The following is a 21673-nucleotide window of genomic DNA, read 5'->3' as shown; positions in this document are numbered from 1 at the left end:
TATTTCATAAATTATTAATTTTGATACTGATGTAGTAGACACAATTTGGGGTTGATGCTATGATTTTCATTTGAGCTCTTAGAATTTTGACTAAATTAGCAACTAGATGCTATGAATCAAACTGTAAAAGTTACAAGATTGCGAGCCAAAGCGAAAATTTTCCAACTGCAACGACCCAATTAGCCTGCACAAAAAACTAAAAATCAAATTGATAAGTTAAATTCAATTTTGAATTTAAACTCAAATGGAAAAAATTAAGGTTCAAGGCCCCTTTTGAATTTGAACTCAAAATAGTCTATCCTGCAGTGTAATTTAAACACAAACTGATACCTCAGCGTACGCATAAACATTTGACGAAAAATGAAATTATTCACCGAATCTGTGGTCCATAACATTATTACTGAAACGAAAGAAAGAAGAAAGAGTACAAATTGATGCTTTATATACATAATAATTCGAAACAAAGCAGTGACCAAAACGATCTTTATCTGTTCTCTCTTGGCTCGGCCAATTTTGCAGCTTTACTTGAAGAAGAACTTCCAGATTTCCCTGTCAGCCAGTTCGGAGACGAGATGAGCGCCGAACGTGCCTTCTTCGTCTACCAGGGCTTTCAGTTGCCGTGCTCCGCTGTTGGAACCACCGTAGTGCTTTTTCGCAGCCAAATACAGCACCCCATACGGTGGTCGCAAGCACTGCAAGAATGAGAAACTACATTAAGAAGAAAAGAAAAAAACAGATTTGAATACACAAGTCAATATGAATGAAGGGGAACTGCGTTTCGAAGTTTTACAGCAAAAAGAAGTGGTTTTCTTTCACTTGCAATGGTTATGCATCTAAGATGTTTGTTTGGTCTAGTTATATCTTCTGCACAAGTGCGATTTCAGTAAAGATTTGACTAATAGAACGGTATTTACTGCACTATTCTGCATATTTACGAGAGTATATGCATTGCGGGAAAAAGCCCAAATGGAAATTCTCAAGTCCAAGAAGGTCATCAAAGTGTAGAAATAAGGAAAATAAAATGGGTGCGGCGCAGTGGTATCAGAAGACTAACCTTCTTTATGAGTGCATAAAGATTTTGAAGAGCACCCGACAAGTAAGGGATCTCATTAATCAAAACAATGTCATACCCACCATCTCCTACATCCCCCTCGTGCCCTCTCTCCCATGCACGACTCCCGCTGAGCTTCCTTGATCTTCTAGAAGAAGTTTCGTGGCCAACAATGCTTCCGTCCTGACTGCTATACCCATCCATGAGATCGTCTTCGGAAAATCCAAGACCCATCCCTACATCAAAACTGTCCTTTTGAACTACTGAGAGCACCGTGTGGAGCTCCTCCCACTCCCCTGCGTAGAAATGGATGTCATGGGGCAGTTGTTGGCGAGATGGGGTGAGGGGGCTCTCCGGTTGGTGGCTCTGCCTTTCTCTAGCCTGCTCGAGATTTGCGAGAACATTGGGGATGGTTTTGCATCTTATTGTTTCGGCGTTTGGGTCTTGAAAATGGACCGTGGAAGCACCCTTGGGAAAGGTTTGAAGACAAAATTATATGCAAGTAATGGCGAGACAAAAAGAAAGCATCGTACTTGGAGAATAATGATAAAAACTAAAATTGCTTTTACATACATATATACCACTGTATAGTCTGACTTATTTATATACATACCACTTGAAAGTGTAATTTCTTGCAAAAATACCCTTAAGTTGGGTAGTCATCAAGTACATGAGGGAAGTCGATTTTGTATTAGAAAGAGTTTTATAAAGAGGGGAATCTTGAAAATAGAAGGGAATATATATGAGATATTAAGTTTTCGAAGGGTGCATATGAAAAGATTTTGCAAGGTTATGTGCATAAATATGTACACTAAACAACAATAAAAGATGTTGCAACCGAGGAGTAATTAGCCCATGCATCCTACTAGAGCGTAACACATTCTACTGCTTCTAGAAATAAAACTGTAGTCTTTTAGTCAATAAGTATGCAGGTACCTTTAGGCAAGCAAAAATCCCAGGAAGACCATAGCCACAACCAAGCTGCATCAAAAAAAAAAAAAGAAGAAAAAGTTATTGCCAGTTGCCAAAACAATGAAACACTATTCGATTCATTTACAATAGAGAATATCACCAGCAGTGTGATTGAATAATAAAATTGAATTATCTTCAGCAGTGTTATAGATTTGTTCAACAGGATCCAAACAAGTCAAGAGAGTAACTTCGTCCTTAATGAACAAAAAATGGAAGTTCTACAGGCCTTCACAGTTACAAATATTACAGGTGTTAAAGGCGAGATCATAAACTATTTTTAATCTCTCTTTCTTTGATGTGTTATTGATTTATAAGCCTGATTGTTACATGAGAAATCAAGAAATCAACAAGCGATACACTAAGAATGAAATTGATGATTACAACTATGGGAGTCTCCAAATTTTCTATCCTTCCATATGTCACAAATAAAGACATTAAGAAGTGCAGTGCTGACTCAAGTGAGCTTCACACAGTAAAAGCAAATAAATTACCCTGATAACATGCCACGAATGATTAACCTTCTACACAATCTAGCAGTATTTTGAGCTTAAACACTGGAAAATTTATGAAGGTAACATCACCACACCGTGAAAATTTCACCAGTCTATATCGAATAAAAAAAAGAAAATCCTGAATCCACAGCTAATTGTAATAAATAGTGAGGAATTCACTGCAGAAGTGATCCAACAGAGCATAATCTTGCTTCAATAAATGATTGTAATGTCAAAACCACTGGAAAAGGAAAAGAAATTGAAAGTTGCCATATTGAAGTACCTCTAGAATACGCTTTCCTCTAAAGCTCAATAGCCCATCGCGTATTTCATTCTTAAGAACATTTACGAGATCGATTGAACTCTCCCAGGATTTCAGTGGCCCTACAATGAACTAAAGTTAAGAAATATACATGTTCTGCGATTAATTATTGCAATTGCTGAACTCACCTTCGGCTTTTGAGGTCATTGCATCTGATTTCGACAACCCAACAATATCAGCCACACTAACTCTTCCCTGACAAACATACCAAATATACAAAGCTATCAAAATGGATAAACGGCACAACGATAAATTGGTAACACTTTTTTAAACTGCAGAATGGTAACAGTAGTTCAAGTGAAAATAATACCTTGAAGATGTTGAGGCCTTGCATTTCCACATTCTCTCCAGCATATTTATAGGGGTGAGCATTCTATAAAAAACAGGGTAAGGTATTGGTCAAATTACTGGAAAGGAGAAAACTATTTTCACAGAAAATTAGAAACCCCCCTTATGGTCTTATGTGTTTAATACACAATGCAGGCTAATAATCCAGTGTTATATAAGCATTTATCCATATTCCTTAACAGGTACCAAACCAAACATATAAATCGACGCGCCGTTCAAAATGCAATTAGATACAGAACACAGTGAGCAAGAGGATACCTTTGATGGAATAATCTCGACCGCAGGTGAAGGGAGATGAAGATCCTTTTCAGAGACTACGTTAACACAATGGCTCGCCTTGTCGTGGGGTAATAATCCGGGCAAGCATTGCGAAAGGAGCGACGGCGCTCGCATTGTTTTCCTTTGATCACTCTTTAGAGGATCAGAATCTAAGCACCCACCTAATTCCCTCAAACTTATAACTACAAAAACGATGGTAAATACACAGATCACAAATGCAACACCAATAACAACAAAAGGTACAGGATCAAAACTAATAGGGTTAAAAATCCAACTAAATTCCAATAAGAATCAACTAGTGAAGCCAAAATTAGAACAAATCCAAATCACTGCATTCAAAATTAGCAAGACATCAGACTAATTGAAATACAAAAAAAAAAAATCCCAAAAAGCAACTTTGCACCAGCAATTACACATAGAAATCCGCGAATGGACCAAAATTGTTCAAAAAAAAAAAAATAGAGCATTAGAAAGTACGAAAAACAGAAATTGTACTCGAGGAGAAGATCTGAGCGGAGGGATTACCAAATCGCCGGAGATTCTTCCGTCAAGGCGTAAGCTTCGGATCCAACTAGCAGAAAGATCCAACAGAAGAAACCCTAACCCTAACCCTAATTCCAACCCCGCTCTAAGTCAAAAGGGGAGTGAGAAATGGGGGAGAAGAAGAAGAAGAAGGAGCTCACCTGCTCCCCTCGGATGCTCGCGTTGTTCGCCGGATGCGAAATTACGAAATTACCCCCGTCGAAGCGTTGCGAGATTAACGGAAAAGTGGGGGCGCCTCGAGCGAAGAGGAACGGCGCCGCCGCCTAATACTGCGCGGGAATCGAGGAGGGGTGGTTTTGTAATAACGGGAGATTTTAGGGGGCATTTCGAATTATTACCCCCCGCTGAATTCGTACAACGCGTTAACTGCAAATTTCTCATGTAATCCGTGTGGATGATGCGGGGGTATTAAATGATAAAATTGAGGGGTATCAAGTATGGTGGTTACTTTAATTTTTTTTTTTTTTTAAAAAATAGTACTTAAAAAAATGATGGTGCTTTTGATTTAAATTAAATTTAAATATCAATGTGATATGACGATAATTATTGGGCCCGGCAAATTGAAATGAGTATTTTGTGGCTTCTATTTTTTTTTTTGGGGCTTTTTTTGCAAATAGCCCCCTTATAATTTTTTTTTTTAAGATTGGCCCTGTCAAAAATTTATTTGCAAAAATGGCCCTGCTTCCGCCACGCAAGCGCCACGTCAGCGCCACGCGGGCGGGGCTGGGCCAGATGGTTAAGTTGAACATGGTGAACCATTCACCGTGTTCAATACAAAATTTTTGTATTGGACACGGTGAATGGTTCACCGTGTCCAATACAAATAATTGGACACGGTGAATGGTTCACCGTGTCTAATACAAATACCTCAAACTTACTCATTTTTTAGGTATTTGTATTGGACAGGGTGAACCATTCACCGTGTCCAATACAAAAATTTTGTATTGAACACGGTGAATGGTTCACCGTGTTCAACTTAACCATCTGGCCCAGCCCCGCCCGCGTGGCGCTGACGTGGTGCTTGCGTGGCGGAAGCAGGGCCATTTTTGCAAATAATTTTTAGACGGGACTATTTTTGCAAATAAAATTTATCAGGGGGCTATTTGCAAAAAAAGCCCTTTTTTTTGCTCATCTAATCAATTTTTTTTTTTTTACCAGATTGAAGCTTTAACCTTGACAAATAAGATATAAATTTTTTAAGCAGTGACGATTATCAATAGTTTTAAAATAATAATTATAATAAAATAAAGGTTATCATTTATAGCTGATGCAAATCAAAAAAAGATTACACAAAATTAAAAACTAATATCATGTCTAATCTCATTGAAAAATGAATATTTTTAATTTAGTCTTCTTTTCAAATTTTTGTTCTAAATCTAATATATATCCTCATTAATGATAGATTAAAAAAATATAATTTAATAATATTTACTTAAGTTTATATGTTAATTAGTAAAGAGAAATTATTTTCTCTCTCCTCTTCAATGCCACCCTCCCTCTCTCTCTACCACGCTCTCTTCCTTTCCCACCACAAAATTTAGAATGCACTAATTATATTACTAACGTAACATTCTCAATCAATAAAATTATTCCAGTTAAATTCATCAGATCATAATTAATAGAATCTCTCTCTCTCTGCCCCTCCCACCACCACTCTCTCTTCCTTTCCCACCACAAAATTTAGAATGCACTAATTATATTACTGACGTAACATTCTCAATCAATAAAATTGTTCCAGTTAAATTCATTAGTCTGATCATAATTAATAGAATCTCTCTCTCTCTATCTCTCTCTCTCTCTTCCTTTCCCACCACAAAATTTAGAATGCACTAATTATATTACTGACGTAACATTCTCAATCAATAAAATTGTCCCAGTTAAATTCATCAGTCTGATCATGATTAATAGAAAATTATTTTTATTATGTTTTTCTCTGAAAATAAAGATATGATTGATTTGTTACTGATGATATAAATATAATATAAGTATGATATTGTAGATTTTCTTTCTTTTCGTGCGCACACACTAATTTTTAAATAGGGATATTAGTAGGTCGGAAAGGGGAAAAGAGTGTTATCTTCTAATTTATTTGGCTAGAGTATAAATATTTTTGAAAAAAAAACTAGGTAGAAAACAGTTTTTCCAAATGAGATTAGACATGATATTAATTTCCAAATTAAATCAATTTAGCTGATCCCATCAATCAACCGAGAGCAATTGGTTAAACAAAAGTGTTCTCCAATTATTAAATCCAATTTCAGTGCTGAGAATGTTTCCTGCCGATTCCTTGGAATCATGTAACGAAAAAAATTTAGAAAGATAAAATAAAGATAAAATCCTACAAAAGATTATCTAAACTATAAATCTTGCAAAATATAAGCTAATTATTTATTTTAATAAATTTATAAATATATCTAAATTTATAAAAATAAATGATACATTCAAATTTTAAAATTAAAATATTATCGGCTGATTCAAATCAAACAATTTAAAAATATTATGTAATAAAATTAAAATTTTAAAATACTAGATAATCAAATCAAAATGATTCGTAGTTCAAATAAATTGGATATATTTTTACCTAAAATAATAAAATAAAAAGAGAAAAAAAAGAAGAATAGGAGATTTGTAGCTTGGAACTGATAGATTGATAGTATTTTAGCACTGCACTCTCTGTCCTTTTATAAACAATTTCATCTACATTCCCACATCTCACTCTAAAGACAATAATAATAAACCAAGATGAGGCACAGATCCACCAAATACATGTTATATATATACATAGAATGATGGGTCCTGTTCATCTTCTCCCTACGAGTATAAAAGAAATCAACGTAAAACACCTTATATCTTTTATTCCACATTCTATATGCCAACACCTTTAATGCATCGTTGTCCGAATCGATCCGCGGTGAAAGCATCTTCCTCTCGCATAAGAGTAGACGCCAAACCACCACACGGGGGAGAAGTTTCTCTTTCTTAGGGCCTTATTGGTGGTGCGAGCACATCTCGCATCGTTTGGCGGAGGGGTGGTTATTGAAGGTGCAACGGTCGCACGCCCAGTAGTCATCTGGGCTGATCTGGGGCACGGCTAATTTAGCTGCCTTATTCTTCCCGGCTTTTCCTTTGGTGCTTTGGCTCTTGGAGGTAGAGCTCCCGGCTACCTGGCTCGCCGAGCTCACATCCTCCAGGCCGTTTTCTAAGGCTTGAACGAGGTTCTCAAAGTAGGTTCTTGTCACACTGCAAAGTATTTTTGGAGGGAATAAAAGAATTAGTCAATATGTAGGGAAGAAAATAAGAAACCATATCATAACCCTAAACCCTAAACCATAAAGGCCTTCACTAGTCCTGAATAGAAGCCAGCCAATTTGAGATAGAAGTTGGTATTCAATTAGCTGTAATGATCCATAAAGTGGTATGTATGTAGAAAACTAGTTTTCAAAGGCCATCTATGGAAAGTTCAGTTTTGAAAGGGTTATATATGTAAGAGGGTTGAGTTCTCAAAGGATGGCTATGAAGATCCCTATTCTACAAAGTTGCATACGCCAATAGATGACCCATAGGGCAATACAAACAATTATTTCTAAAAGAGACTGAACTAGTAAATCTGATAGGGGATAACAAAAAAAAATCATTAAAAGATCAACAGGGATGAGATGAACAATACAAAGAAAGTTCTTTGCTGTAGCGATTTCACTCATCTGCTACATTGGACACTCAATAAAGAAGGCAAACAAACAACTACCAGAAAAAGAGCATGTTCACCAAAATATTCAATGAATTAATTGCTTCAAAGGCCATGGAGTCAGTAGTTGCAACCTCTGCTTTTGAAAGGAAAAACCATTGGCTTTTCTAGTGAATATGCTCGAACTCAATATGTTTAAGTGCCTGAAGCTAAGCTACATATTTGCGGTCGGTGAACACACTAATTGTTCCAGTTGTTTAGTGGATTTTGTTCGAGACTACGAAAAATAATTTGTAGTTGTTTCTACGTGAGAAACTAAAGTAGCCTCTAAAAACAACTAGAAGATACACGCTTTTTTCTTCTTTAAGAAATCTACTCAAGTTCCCCTTAATTTTATCTAGGATGTTCAAATTTTCAAATTCCTATGTGCTTCTAAATGATCAGCATACACAAACAGATAATGTTTCACCATTTTATGAGTATATAACTTAAGTTTAGGCGGTCCTTACGCTGTTAAACCAGCAAGCTTTGTTTTAAAAGCACAGAACTCTTTAGTAGGAGGAGAATCGGGCAATGCATCAAAGAAAACCTGGAGTTCCTTCTCTGCACACTGATGAAGCCGCTCCAATCCGGACTCAGCCTCGCCTATAAAAAAGTTATTCAGAAGCTTAATAACTTCCAACTAATGACAATATGAGCTCACACTGACAACTGCTTGGCTTTTGATAAGCAGCTGAAACATTCCAAGAAAAAGCTGTTGCAAACCAAACAATCTATAACTTTTGCTGTAGCAGGAAGCCGAAACAAGCTTCTAGGCCACAAAAGCAGAAACACCAATTTGGAGATTTCGCTTCCGCTGCGGAGGGAAGCTTTAAGGGTATTTTAGTGCTTATGTAGCCTAGCCTTTTCTTCTGTATTCAGCTGCAAACACTTTAATAGCAGTCTTAGCATATACAGAAGTCTGAAGCTTCCAAGATTCCGCACCGCAAAAGCAGAATCACCAATTTGAAGCTTCTGCTTCAGAGACAAAGCTGTTTGGGTTTCTTTTGGTTGGGCTGTTCTTTGGGGTGGTGGGAGGGGAGTTAAAATAGTTCTTCCCCTTGAAAGTACTGCTCAAATAGAATTTTGTCAAACAACACTACACTCTATAGCAGACATAAGTCTGAACCTGAGAATCCGCCGCAAAGCAGAAGCTCAAATTGGAATTTCTGCTTCTGCTGCCAAGAGAAGCTGTTGGGAGAAGTTTAATATAGTGCTTCCCCTAATAACAAAAATTGCATTTGATCAAACAGCAATACACTCTATGATGGAGCCACAAAAGACAAGTTTCTGATATTCTTAGTGCTAAAATAACTACATGATATTTCTAAGCTCCATTCAAGCAGCACTTTTGCAACAGTTCCAGCCGCGCCAGACAGGTCGTCAACAAAGAATTAAGGAGAGTATTAAGAACCTTGAAGATACTCAAAAAAATGTTTCCTGGCAAGTTCATGATCTGGTAGGTAATAACCATAAGCATATGTCCATTTCAACACCCGCCTGCACTCTACAATCTGCAAAATCAAACGGTAATTTCAAGTTACAAATATCCCAAAAACTTAGGGAAGGATAACAAAGTACATGATTATATCAAACCTGTGACCAAGCATCAATAACAAAACTGAGTTGGGACTCCTCTTCTTTAATGATCTCTCTCAACTTTGCAATCTGAAGCATATAAAAAATAATTAGCCAATGACATGTTTTCATCGCATTTCAAAGGGAACACTCCCCAAGGAGCAAAATCCTTAAGTGCCTCTTTAACCGGGCTTCTACTTGAAGCTTCTCTACTCCAGAAAGTAGAAGCTCCTAGAAACCAGGTGTTGGGTGAAAAAATAGGCTACAGCTTCTGCTACGAGAGAAGCTATGATGAGCTTTTGAACCTAGCAGAAGTACCAATTTGAAGCTACTTGTTTTGCTAGAATGAAAGCTGTAGAAGATATGTTAATGTCGAAGCTATTACCGCTGCTTCAGGGAGCTGTCAAACAGATCCCAAGTGTGAGATATGGAAAAGAGTTAGGGTTGTCTCTGATGCATGATCAGCTATGACCTAAAAGAGCTCTTGCCAAGCCCTAAATGACTATATAAAACCACTCAATTCAGATGCCTAGGAACATCCAAGTATGTATGGTCGAGGCCTAGTTTTGGAATGCATTTTCCATATGCACTCCCCTTTGATGATTCCCAAAGGCGCTCCTTTGATGCTTTAGGAGTACTGAAGATTTTTAGTGTTCAGACTCCATACCCAATAAAATGGTAGTAGGAATTGCCACCAGGGAAGCATCTAGTTGGGATGCTTCGTATTTTATATAATTGGAAGAGGAAAGCTTTAAAGTGCATTTTGGATTTTCTCCCCCCCCCTTTACAGCAGCAAAGCCTGTGCATTTAGACAGCGCATTTCAAAAAAAGGCCATAGTCGTATTTGGAATAAAGAATCAAAACCTATTGGTTCAAAGGAGGGTTCATATTTAACCAAAAACAAGCATATGAAACAAGAGAAAATTGTTACCATGAACTCAAATCGAGACGGAAGTAAATGAGATTAAAAGACACAAATAAAGAAACAAAAAATAAACATCTACACTAACTAAACCCAAATTCGACAGGCAACACAATAACATATTGACAAGTCTAACGATACAGAAGCTTCTTAGCTAAACCATCAACACAAAGGTGAGGAAATATACAACAGCATAATGAGAATACCTTTTCATTTCTCATGCTCTGCAGATCTGCAAATGCTTTCTGCCTTGACTGCAGTAAAGGAGAACGAAGTCTTAGATCTGGTGCTTACTACAATATAATCACATGGACTAGGCAAAAAAGGCTAAGCTATTATCAGTAAGCTAAACTTTAGCTAGAGGAGGACCTATGCATTGTTACATCTTAGTGATTATGACTGAAAGCTTAAGCCAAAAAGACCTGACCTGGCTGACCTAATTGCCACGGCCAAAGGTTTTCTAAAGGTTGAGTCAAGCCGACCCAGTTCACTGGGCCGTGCCTGCCTTTGGCCTTTGGGCCATGCCAGGCTTCAAAACAAATGCCCTAGAAACTACAGGTCGAGCTCGGGTGTACTGTTTAATTTTCTGAAAACAGCCCAGCCTGGGATTGGCTCAAGCAAATGCAAAACGAGGGAAGAATTCACATTGTTTGGTGAAAAAAATGGTTGTCATATACATACTGTCTGATTTGATGCCCATCTTTCATAATAATGTGTATATCTCTCAAGGCAGTTTTTCGCCATTTCTCTCCGCCTTTCTGCCTCATCATACTAAAAACACAAAAAGAATAATGAGGATGACAGATCTCTTTCAAGAGAAAGCTTAACAAATACATTAGTAACAGGGGATTAAACCATACCACCCCTTCCTTCTTTGCCGATTCATAACGATTACAAGCATAAAAACCACCAGTTCTCTCCCCATGTTCTGACCATACTCCAAGGCATAACCTAAGGAACAGTAAAAGGAATATCAGTGTAAAGTAGTTCAGGTTGCATGTATGTATATACTGCAAAATCATCACACAAGGCCCTGTAAAATCTGAATCTTCATATGTACCCTTTGAAAGTACACTTTATCACAAATCTACTTCTAATTTTTTTAGCAGTGAAATTGATGTGAAATAGTTGGTTTGCTTTTTTTTTTTTATTTAAAGGTATATACATAAAACATGAAGTTTTTCATGTTTTCCAAAACCAAATAATTGAAGGAAAAACATTCAGTTAATTCCCAAGAATTATATTGTGTATCATACCAGCAAAACTCAAATTTACAGGGAGGAGTGCACGTCATATGCATGCAACCCTGGTTTTTCTCTATTGGCCTCTTGCACTTTGGACATGGCTTCGAATTGGCCAATATCCTGAAAATTAAACAATTAAGTTTAGAAGAAAATAAAATTCTATGAGATTGAAGAAACAAACTGAAAACAAATTAAATTTGCAAGTACACAAAATTACAGAAAACAAGGAAATTTCATGAGTAGGGCTACTATACTCTTATGAGTATTGGACCCTTCGTACTCATAAGTTGTTTTTTATGATGGAGTTTCTGAATCGACAATCCACTTCGTTAAATATGATCTAGAGTATTTGAAACTTTTAGAAAATAAATTTCGTAATTTTTCGAAATCATAATAAAGTCCATCAAGTGGGCATAAAATGAACGGTCAAAATCGAACGACGTCTTAAAAAAGGATGATCGGATCCTTCAATTTAAGATCGGAGTTATTGATCTTTATTTAGGTAGCGAATAGAATTTTCTATCAAAATTTCAACCTATTCCGATTCTTTTGCACCGTTAAACTAGCAAGTATTCCATACCGGCCATTAAAAATTGTCAATTTTGTGAGTTTTTGATCGTAAGGTAAATAATGTCAAAAAATTATGAAATTTGATTTCTAGAAGTTTTAAATGATCTAAAAAATGTTTAACAGTATGGATCGTTAATTCGGAAGCTCTATCATCGAAAACGATTTATGAGTACGAAGGCGATCATACTCATAAGAGTATAGTAGCCGGACTCGAAATTTCATAAAGCAACTAATCAGAGGAGAATAAATTGAAATGCATGTGGCCTTAAACTTACTACTACAAGAGCAAATATTACTCAAGTCTTAATGCTGTTAAAAATTCAAGAAATTGCTACGGCGAAAATTAGCATTTCACTCCCAGTTTAGTGATAAATTGTCAAATTTCAAGGAAAAAAGATAGTGAAAGCTGTTCATGCTTCGATGTTCCAGAAATAAGACAGGATGCAGTGCATCCATACTTAGAGAATATTTACAAACAAGATCTTTTACCAGAATAAAATAACTAAATAGCTACCTTCACCTACAGAGAGCTGAAATTAAATAATTATTAGAAAAGAAAGTTTTGGTTTTCCACCCTAAAAGTACTGCACACAACTCACTCATTCTTCAGAAAAATACATATAAAACAAACAAACAAGCAAAAAGTTGCAAGGATTTAGCAACCGACATAAATTAAATATACATAGTAATCAGAAAGGAAAAGTGTGAAATCATTGTAAATCCCTGTGAAAGGTCTTATTGATCCTCCAATTCTATTGAGCTCCTAAATTCACTTCGAGAACCAGATAGAGTGACATTATGATATTTCTCTTAGAAATGCATCAAAGGACTCCTTTGTGTTCATATCCCTATTCGAAATAACCAAGGTCTTAAAAGAACAACAAACCTATCCAACAAAGATATATAAAACACAGCCAAAGAGGAAAAGAAAAGAACGAAATCAACCAGAGTCTGATAAAACCTACCAATTCATATTCTCGGATTCCGCACTATTCTTTAATATCCATTTTGCTACAGTACTACAGTCCACTGGTCGGTGGGCTTCCTCTGTACACTGCATGCTTTTCATATTGAAACGTTAGAATTTTCCAAAAGAGATTATTCACACTTGATAAAAGAAGTTCAACTCATTATTAGGAAATTCTTACATTCCAGCAAAAGCTGAATGAACAACTACATGAAACATCATAGTTTGCACTTCCTTTGTAATATTCCACAGCAAAATCACAGCCTGGGGCAGGGCACCATTTTATCTGCAGGAAAGAAAAGAAAACACTTATACATTACTCACAACAATAAAAGATTCTATACTTCTGAAAAGCCTTCAGTATGTCAAAAACTATACAATACATACAAATGCTGCAAGAGATAACCATATGCCAGTTTTGAAGTTCATACATTCAATAAAATGAATAAGTGGAAGGTTACACTAAGAATACTATAGCTTCGTGTGCTAAGAAAAGTATTCTAATAAAGGAATAAGTTGAATACACAACAATTTGGGTACAATAACTCAGCAATATAAGCATCTTACAGAAGTATGTTTACCTTTCTACCATCTTCAACATATGATCGAAAATAAAATCGTGCATACTTCTCTTTATCCTCATCTGTGGCAAGGAAGTTAATCATATCTTGTAAAATGGCAGCCGAACAAGATGGATCAGGGCAGCGCAATGTCAAGCACCCCGGACCATTACTGATAGATGTACCGATATAACCTGCCAATGAGAACCAGATATTAATCTTTATTCATGAAAGTGGTAATTTCTATTAGAGATAAATAAACAAGAGCAAAGAAGATACATTGAATCAAAATTAAATTCACATCTCCAAAGTTAATACAAGAACTAAGAACAGTGGACAAATTTGAAATTTGGGACATGATTGGATAGCCTTAGGTGGACTTGACTGAATTGGACTGAATTGGATTGGTCTGTGGTGGTGGTTTAACAATGGTGGCACTGTGACAGCAGCTGGCGGCATATGTCAGAGGCCAGCAATGATAAGTTGTGGTGGAGGTGTCTAACGAGTGACGATGACAGTGGTAGTTGAGGTTTGTATTGCAGTTGTACTGTAATATTCCTATTCACTTTGAAGAGACTATAAAGATCACATAAATTATAAGAGGCACTTCTATGATGTATGTATATGTGTGTGTATATGTATATATATCAAAGGCATGTAAACAAAGCCTAATTAGAAAATTTTCTTCAGTGAAACTTGAGAGGCTACTATAGAGAAAACATAAAAATGGAATAACATTCAAAAAACAGGATAAACGCACAATCGAAAAAATTGTTGAAACTCCCAGCAGAGACCAACTTAAGTTTAACATAATGGGAAAGAACAAACCTTGCCAACAAGCACCACAAAAGCGGTGGCCACAAGCAGCAGCACTCATCATATTGGGAGGATATGTTTCAAAGCATATTCCGCAAGTGAGCTACCATGAGATATCACAAGATCAATGAGTAACAGGAAATTAAAGGAGCACAGATAAATACCTAAAAACAACTAAAAAAGGATCAAGCGTATAAGCAGATCTAATAACCAGAAAACCATCAGTAAGAAGAGTTCTTATACTAACATGATCAATACTTAATTCCATTAATTTGGGAATTTCAACTCGATTTTCCAACAAGCCAATTGCTCTACGAACAGCAACTTCATTTGCAAACCATTCGTCGTTCACCCTATTTTCATCCCTGTTTTACTCAAAACAAAGAGAATTAACCCCAAGTATGTAAGGTGCAGTTATAGCAACTTGAAATAATTAGAACATGGGTCAAGCTTCAAGAACAGACATACTGCTCTAGATGAAAAGTGAAAAACATAACAACAAACATTCTGACCTAGTAGACTTTGTACATGTTACTGAAAGAATAATTTATGCCGTCAACCAGGAGGTTTTCATGCCAATATGACCATGTTTTTGAATCTCATTATAATAGCATGCCTATAATACCATGCTACGTGCCAGCATTTCTGCCAGCATTATGTAATATCATGCACTTAATTAAAAATTTAAAAACTTCATCATAAATATTATGATTGGTAGTGCACAGGTAAGTCTAGTGCGGTAGTGCAGGCATCACAAAGCACTGAATGTCAAATAAACTTAAAATAGACAACTACCAGAGATTTCACAATTAAAAATTAGACTAACCACTTGAAGTGACGAAGAAGGATAAATGCTTCAGCTTTCGAAATAGAAAGTATTGCAACTGTCTTACTTATATCTTCCTCTTGCCGTTGGCGTATATCATCTTCACTTAGAACAGTGAATGGCTGTTGAAATTACAAGCAGGCAGGGTTAGTAATATCAAACAAGTGGCCAATACAAGAATAAGACAAAACAAGTCACAAACACTAATTTGTAGACAAAGAAAGATAACCTTTATATAATTGTTTTCACCAGTTTTCCTCATGACATCAACTTAAACATTCTTGAAAGGAAGAATTGAGGGCAGATTGATGTCATTTGCTTGGAAGAAAACAAAACTAGTACGTAAAACATTTGTATAGCCAAGTTCTGTTTCTTGCATCAACTTGGTAATTGATACAAAAGAATCAGGCAGAGGAAGTAAGATGGTTGTATGAATTTCTGACATACTTTCATGCTCATGATACTGGTTTCACAACATTGTATGGCGATTAGACTGATCTCCGCTTAGAACAAGATGTTAATAAATATTCAACTCAAATCAGTCTTCATTCCCATTACATAGGCTCTGGCCATATGAATTTTAAAAAGGACCACAAAAAGGAAGGAAAACATTACGGGAACAATTAGCAAAACCTGAGCTTGCATGCCACCATAATGAAAGCAAAATCCAAGCTTGCATACCACTATAATGAAATAAGAATCTTTACTACTGATGATAGTAAGATCTCAATATATTTTAAGGAAAGTCATAGATATAAGCATTCAACAAGATTACCTTAATTCTGTCTTCAGTTTCGGTAATTCAAGAAAAGAAAATTTATATTTTTGGCATGCCTAACTACTTACATAAAATCCAAGTTGATCTTGGAAATACCAGACAGGATTTAGGGCAAACTTAGATGACTAGAGCAAGGTTTTAAGTGCCCGTCGGGAAGGGCCATATCCACCGTACTGTACCGTGCCAACAAGATATCGGCACGATACAGACCCCGTGCCGATGGGACAGCTCAAAACCCTCTATTCTTTAAATTAGTAAATAATTTCCTTAATAAAGTTCAAAAGATGTGATAAAAAGACATAATAAATAGTTAGAATATTTTGTTACTAAAGAAAATAAATATTTCATGCTATTATGTGTCGGCACACAAGAATTTTTTTGACCGGCACGCATCGGCGCTGCTCGGCACGCACCGTGTCGTATCGTGCCGGCAAGTTCTGGCACGATCCCGTGCCACGGCACTTAAATCCTTGGACTAGAGAATAGTGTTTCAAAATGTAACTTGTAATCAACCATATCAGACAAACAAAATTTTAGAACTACTACAATGGGTTAAACTGATTGTTAGCTCCCAGATGCCTTTCCCGAGTCCCTAACCTATAGATTTAAGCACTCAACTCTGTAAGCATATATAAGATTTTCATTATAATTCATCTTCTCAGTAGTAGAAATAATGAAAAGGTCAAATACTGAATATGTGAAACACTTGCAACTACGTGGTATCCCTTCGGCTTGCCATATTCCTTTTCTTCCAAAATTTTAGCAACAATTCGATACCAAAACGTAAGAACTGAAGGAAAATAGTTTGTTTAAGAACCATCCTTTCTTTCAAGAGACATGACACGAGTCATGAGTGTGGCTGCAGAGATATGCCAAATGTATCATACATGGCAGTCATGTGGATATTTCCATTAGTCGCACTAACACAGCAGTTGGAGAGGTGAACTATAGAAAAACTCAATTATGACACTCAACTACATGGTCGTTGTGCTAGAATTTCCTTTAAGTTACACTCATTGTTAAGACGAATCCTAGGTTATTTCCTACCAGATCAATTTTATTGGTAACATGATATCAGAGCCAGTCCTACGCTCCCTCCGTTCTACAAGGTCCTGAGTCGATTCCTACATCCGGTATTTTATGGTTAATATTCCTGTATATTATTCTGTGGTCTCTTCTACTACTTTTTCAGTCAGTGCACATGGCATGCTTCGCCCTCGTTTTCCTCCATGCCATGAGCAAGCGTGTTATGACAATTCCTAGACCGCTTCAACTAGATCGATTTTTAGAGCAACACAAACAACGGTTCACATGTAAAGTTATAATGACACACTTCTATAAATTAAGAGACCCGAAAGCGTATATTAAAGAGTCATAACAAAAATTTAAGTAACACCAGTGCAATTCAGTCTCCGGAGCGCACAAATTTGGAGAAGTGAAGTATGCAAACGAACTGCGCAACACAAGAAAGTTAATTGCTTTCCCACCTCACAACTAATCGAAACACTTGAATCACCAATTTACCCACTAATCCTAAACAACAGGCTCAAAAGCCACGTATTAAAACACCTACCCATTACCACAAACTGCAATAATTCTTAAACGACACAATCAAACTTAGTTTCCTATCGATTAACGGGAGGAAAACAAAAAGGACATCTTTCTCGTGAAATTCTCTACCTTCTCCCTCACGACCATCACGTCCTTGGAATCATCGAAGTTACTATTACAGAAGAAATCGTCTCCTTCCTCCACGTACACCTCGCTCCCCTCCTCACCATAATCGCTGTACAAATCCTCACCCACCGACTCCCAATCGTTCGCATCATGCATGTCCTCCTCCGACTCCATCCACCACCCCAAATCCCTCCGCCCCCACAGACAGAAACCCTAGAACCGGCGATCGCCGCCTCGACGGGGCGGAGCTGCGGCCTACCGGATAGGATTCGCCGGAGATATCGCGAGATTGATCGGAATTAGGGTTTTGATTCCATCTGAGGGGTGTAAAAGGGGATGCGAACGATCGAATTCGATGGCGAGAGAGAGAGAGAGAGAGAGAGAGAGGGAGAGAGAGAGAGAAAGTAAATAATGAAGACGCAGAGGTTGATTTATAGAGTCGGTATCAACTAGGATTTTTTTTTAACACTTAATTGGACTCTCACAACTACAAATTTATTAAGATATAAAATTAATTTATGTATTAAAATATTAAATAGATCAAAAAAATTGAACATTATAATTAAAATTAAAAAAACTAGTTATTCATAGTTACTGATTTAGATAAATTATGCACATTTTTATTTTTTATATTATTATATACAAAATAATAATTTAATTANTAGGATTTTTTTTTTTTTTTTTTTTTTCGTTATCGTATTTTATTATCATTACGAATTTACTTAGAACACTTAATTGGACTCTCACAACTACAAATTTATTAAGATATAAAATTAATTTATGTATTAAAATATTAAATAGATCAAAAAAATTGAACATTATAATTAAAATTAAAAAAACTAGTTATTCATAGTTACTGATTTAGATAAATTATGCACATTTTTATTTTTTATATTATTATATACAAAATAATAATTTAATTAATTTATTAGTCATGTGTGTGTAATAATAATAGTGGGGAAAAGGGTAGGCGGAAAGAGTTATACGAAAGCGTACGAGTTGGAGAAAAAGTAATTCGATTTGATATTTTCACACGAATTTTGGAGTAATATACGTTCTGGGGTTCAGCTGTTCGGTGGGAGTAGGAGCGCGTCACCGGAAATTATGGGGTGAAATTATCAGACGGGGTTAGGTAGTACAACTGTACAACTTGGCTTGTTTAAGGCCCCAGAGTTGTTTAATTCAAATTCGGGTAAAAACTTCAAAAAATCTTCCTGTGGTTTTGCACTTTTTTATTTTAGTACTCTATAATTTAAAATGTATCAAGTTAGTATCCTATAGTTTCTCACTTTATCACTTTAGTATCCTGTGATTTAAAGTGCATCAAATTAATATCCTGAGGTTTTATTTTTGTATCAAGTTAGTACCTTGTGGTTTTTAAACCACAGGATCCTAAAGTGATAAAGTGCGAAACCGCAGGATACTAAAGTGATAAAGTGCGAAATCATAGGGTACTAACTTGATACACTTTAAACCACATGATACTAACTTGATACATTTTAAACCATATTGTACTAAAGTGAGAAAAAGTGGAACCACAATGAGGGTATTTGAAGTTTTCCCTTGATTTTTTGGAAAAAACTTAAAATATCACTCCTATAGTTTCGTACTTTCTCAATTTAGTATTTTATAGTTTAAAATATATTAATTTAATATTCTGTGATTTTATTTTTCTCTTTTNGTTTTCCCTTGATTTTTTGGAAAAAACTTAAAATATCACTCCTATAGATTCGTACTTTCTCAATTTAGTATTTTATAGTTTAAAATATATTAATTTAATATTCTGTGATTTTATTTTTCTTTTTTTATTATCCATTTTATTTTATTTTTTTGTTAAATCAGTGACAAAGTTAAAACTAAAAGGTACTAAAGTGAATATTCGATAAACTATATGTGAGGTATCTGAAGTTTTTTGTATATAATTTAATGAAATATTAACGGAGGAGCTGACGAAAAGAAAAAATGAAACCACAGGGTATTGACTTGATACATTTTAAATTATATGATACTAAAGTGAGAAGGTGCGTAGTTACAAGGTGGTATTTGAAGTTTTTTTTTTAAAAAAAAATTAATCAGATAAAGTAAAAAAAATTAAAAGTTTTATTAGATACAATAATAATTTTCTCAACATAATTTGGAGAAATTTTACTACTTAATTATTTTTATAAAATAATACGACAAATTTCAATGATAAGTAGTTCATGTCGATTGGCCTTCTTTTTTTTCAAAAGGACGGTTCTCGAATTTGAGAGTGATGGCGTACGGACTAGAACTAAACAGCGTTACAAGAGGATTTTTTTCGAAAATAACCCTGTGAAATTTCGTATTTGCCAAACTAATCCTGTAAAATTTTTATTTGTAAAACTAACCCTCTTCTCGCCACGTGGGCGCCACGTCAGGGATTCCTCAAAAAGACGGTGAATCGTTCACCGTCTTTGATATTTGTTGTGAAGGCGGTGAATGGTTCACCGTCTTCATAAGGCGGTGAACCATTCACCGTCTTTAGTATAAATCCCTACTCTGCGCAAATCTTTCTCAATCCATAATATAATGTCCTTGATAAGACGGTGAATCGTTCCCCGTCTTTTCGAGGGCATAGAAACGGCGGACTTGAGAGGGCGGAAAGGGAAAAGGACGGAAAGAAAAATTTTGCACTCACCGCCTTCTTAAGGCGGTGAATGGTTCACCGCCCCATTCACAGCTTTTACAACAAAAATTACAAAAACGGTGAATGATTCACTGTCTTTTTGAAAAATTCCTGACGTGGCGCCCACGTGACGAAAGAAGGATTAGTTTCACAAATAAAAATTTTACAGGGTTAGTTTGGCAAATACAAAATTTTACAGGGTTATTTTCGAAAAAAAGTCCTTACAAATGTCCAAACCTTGATAAATAAATAAATGTTTTAATTTAACTGACTAAAAAAAATGCAAATAAATAAATAAATAAATTAGTCACGTGTCTATAAAAACAAATAAGAGATGGCACAACATGAATATGCATGGAAAAATTAATAACAAATATTATTCATATACTATCAACAGTATACTTGCCCAATTTTATTATAAGACGTATTGTTTATCGGATAGAGATCTAATGGTTAAGAATGGATAAAAATATTTAAGATTTATCTGAATTGTAGACTATTTTGATTCGACTATCTAATCTTTTAAAATTTTAATTTTACTGTCTAACTTTTTAACGTATTTGATTTAAGTGATTTGACAACTTTTTAAATATAAAATTTAAGCTAGTTATTTAATTTAATAAATTTATAATTGCATAAAAAGATACTAATCATGTAAAGATGAACGATTCATTTAAGTTTTGAAGTTAAAATGCTACTAATTGGGTCAAATCAAATAAATTAAAACATCTGACAGTAAAATAAATCTCTTAAAATATTAGATAGTCAAACCCAAATGTGTAATACTTGAGATAAGTTTTTGTTCATTTTTGCCTTAAATATTAAGGAACTAACAGATTTAGAGGTTGATACCCTCTACATTAAGGAATCATTTGATTCGACGTAATTATAAATATAATAAAATTAGAAATGCATGCAGTTAAAAATATAATAATTATAATTATATACATCTTATTAACTTGGATGGATCAGAAAGTATTGTAGTATAACTTTTTTGTTTGGTTGCATATAATTGATAAGTTTATTTATGAATATATGAAGTGGTGAGATTAGTAGGAAAGAAAAAATATACAGTTATTAGGGAAGTAATCTTATTTCTATTTAAAATTACTTGCTTTATTGCTGTTGCTTCTGCTGCTTCTTCTTCTTAAAAAAAAAAAAAAAAAACAAAGAAAAAAAAGAAAAAAAAACTCAACAAATGAAAAGAAAAGTAAGGGACTGTTTTCTTTTTTTCTCTAGGGTAAACTTCAAATAACATCCCTGTGGTTTTGCACTTTCTCACTTTAGTACTCTATAGTTTTAAATATATCAAATTAGTATTGTGTGATTTTATATTATCTTTTCGTCAGCTTCTTCGT

The 21673-nt window shown here is 35.3% G+C and overlaps 2 protein-coding genes across 5 annotated transcripts; both read right to left on the bottom strand.

Moving 5' to 3' along the window:
- LOC109711012 (histidine protein methyltransferase 1 homolog) lies at positions 279–4313 on the bottom strand. Of its 3 annotated transcripts, XM_020233877.1 has the most exons (9): positions 4147–4312; positions 3989–4074; positions 3443–3645; positions 3147–3209; positions 2965–3031; positions 2798–2898; positions 1988–2032; positions 1055–1519; positions 279–692 (listed from the first exon to the last, which is right to left on the bottom strand). In XM_020233877.1, exons 3-9 carry the CDS (start codon positions 3575–3577, stop codon positions 522–524), a joined length of 1047 nt encoding a protein of 348 aa, XP_020089466.1. In that variant the 5' UTR covers positions 3578–3645; positions 3989–4074; positions 4147–4312; the 3' UTR covers positions 279–521. The 3 variants fall into 3 exon arrangements, with proteins under 3 accessions (XP_020089466.1, XP_020089467.1, XP_020089465.1); XM_020233878.1 differs by lacking the exon at positions 3989–4074 and having other exon boundaries at positions 4147–4313; XM_020233876.1 differs by having other exon boundaries at positions 3989–4312.
- Positions 6614–18060, bottom strand: LOC109710412 (probable E3 ubiquitin-protein ligase ARI7). Of its 2 annotated transcripts, none has more exons than XM_020232952.1 (15): positions 17672–18058; positions 15214–15335; positions 14635–14752; positions 14400–14490; positions 13593–13765; positions 13193–13297; positions 13010–13098; positions 11487–11594; positions 11091–11181; positions 10912–11001; positions 10437–10484; positions 9327–9398; positions 9145–9244; positions 8201–8336; positions 6614–7246 (listed from the first exon to the last, which is right to left on the bottom strand). In XM_020232952.1, exons 1-15 carry the CDS (start codon positions 17840–17842, stop codon positions 6994–6996), a joined length of 1767 nt encoding a protein of 588 aa, XP_020088541.1. In that variant the 5' UTR covers positions 17843–18058; the 3' UTR covers positions 6614–6993. The 2 variants fall into 2 exon arrangements, with proteins under 2 accessions (XP_020088541.1, XP_020088542.1); XM_020232953.1 differs by having other exon boundaries at positions 7081–7246; positions 8281–8336; positions 17672–18060.

The sequence above is a fragment of the Ananas comosus genome, linkage group 5 (genome assembly GCF_001540865.1).
Source record: "Ananas comosus cultivar F153 linkage group 5, ASM154086v1, whole genome shotgun sequence".
In the NCBI taxonomy this organism is placed as follows: domain Eukaryota; kingdom Viridiplantae; phylum Streptophyta; class Magnoliopsida; order Poales; family Bromeliaceae; genus Ananas; species Ananas comosus.
Note: the sequence above shows the minus strand (reverse complement) of the source record. Positions and strands in the feature narration are given on the sequence as shown.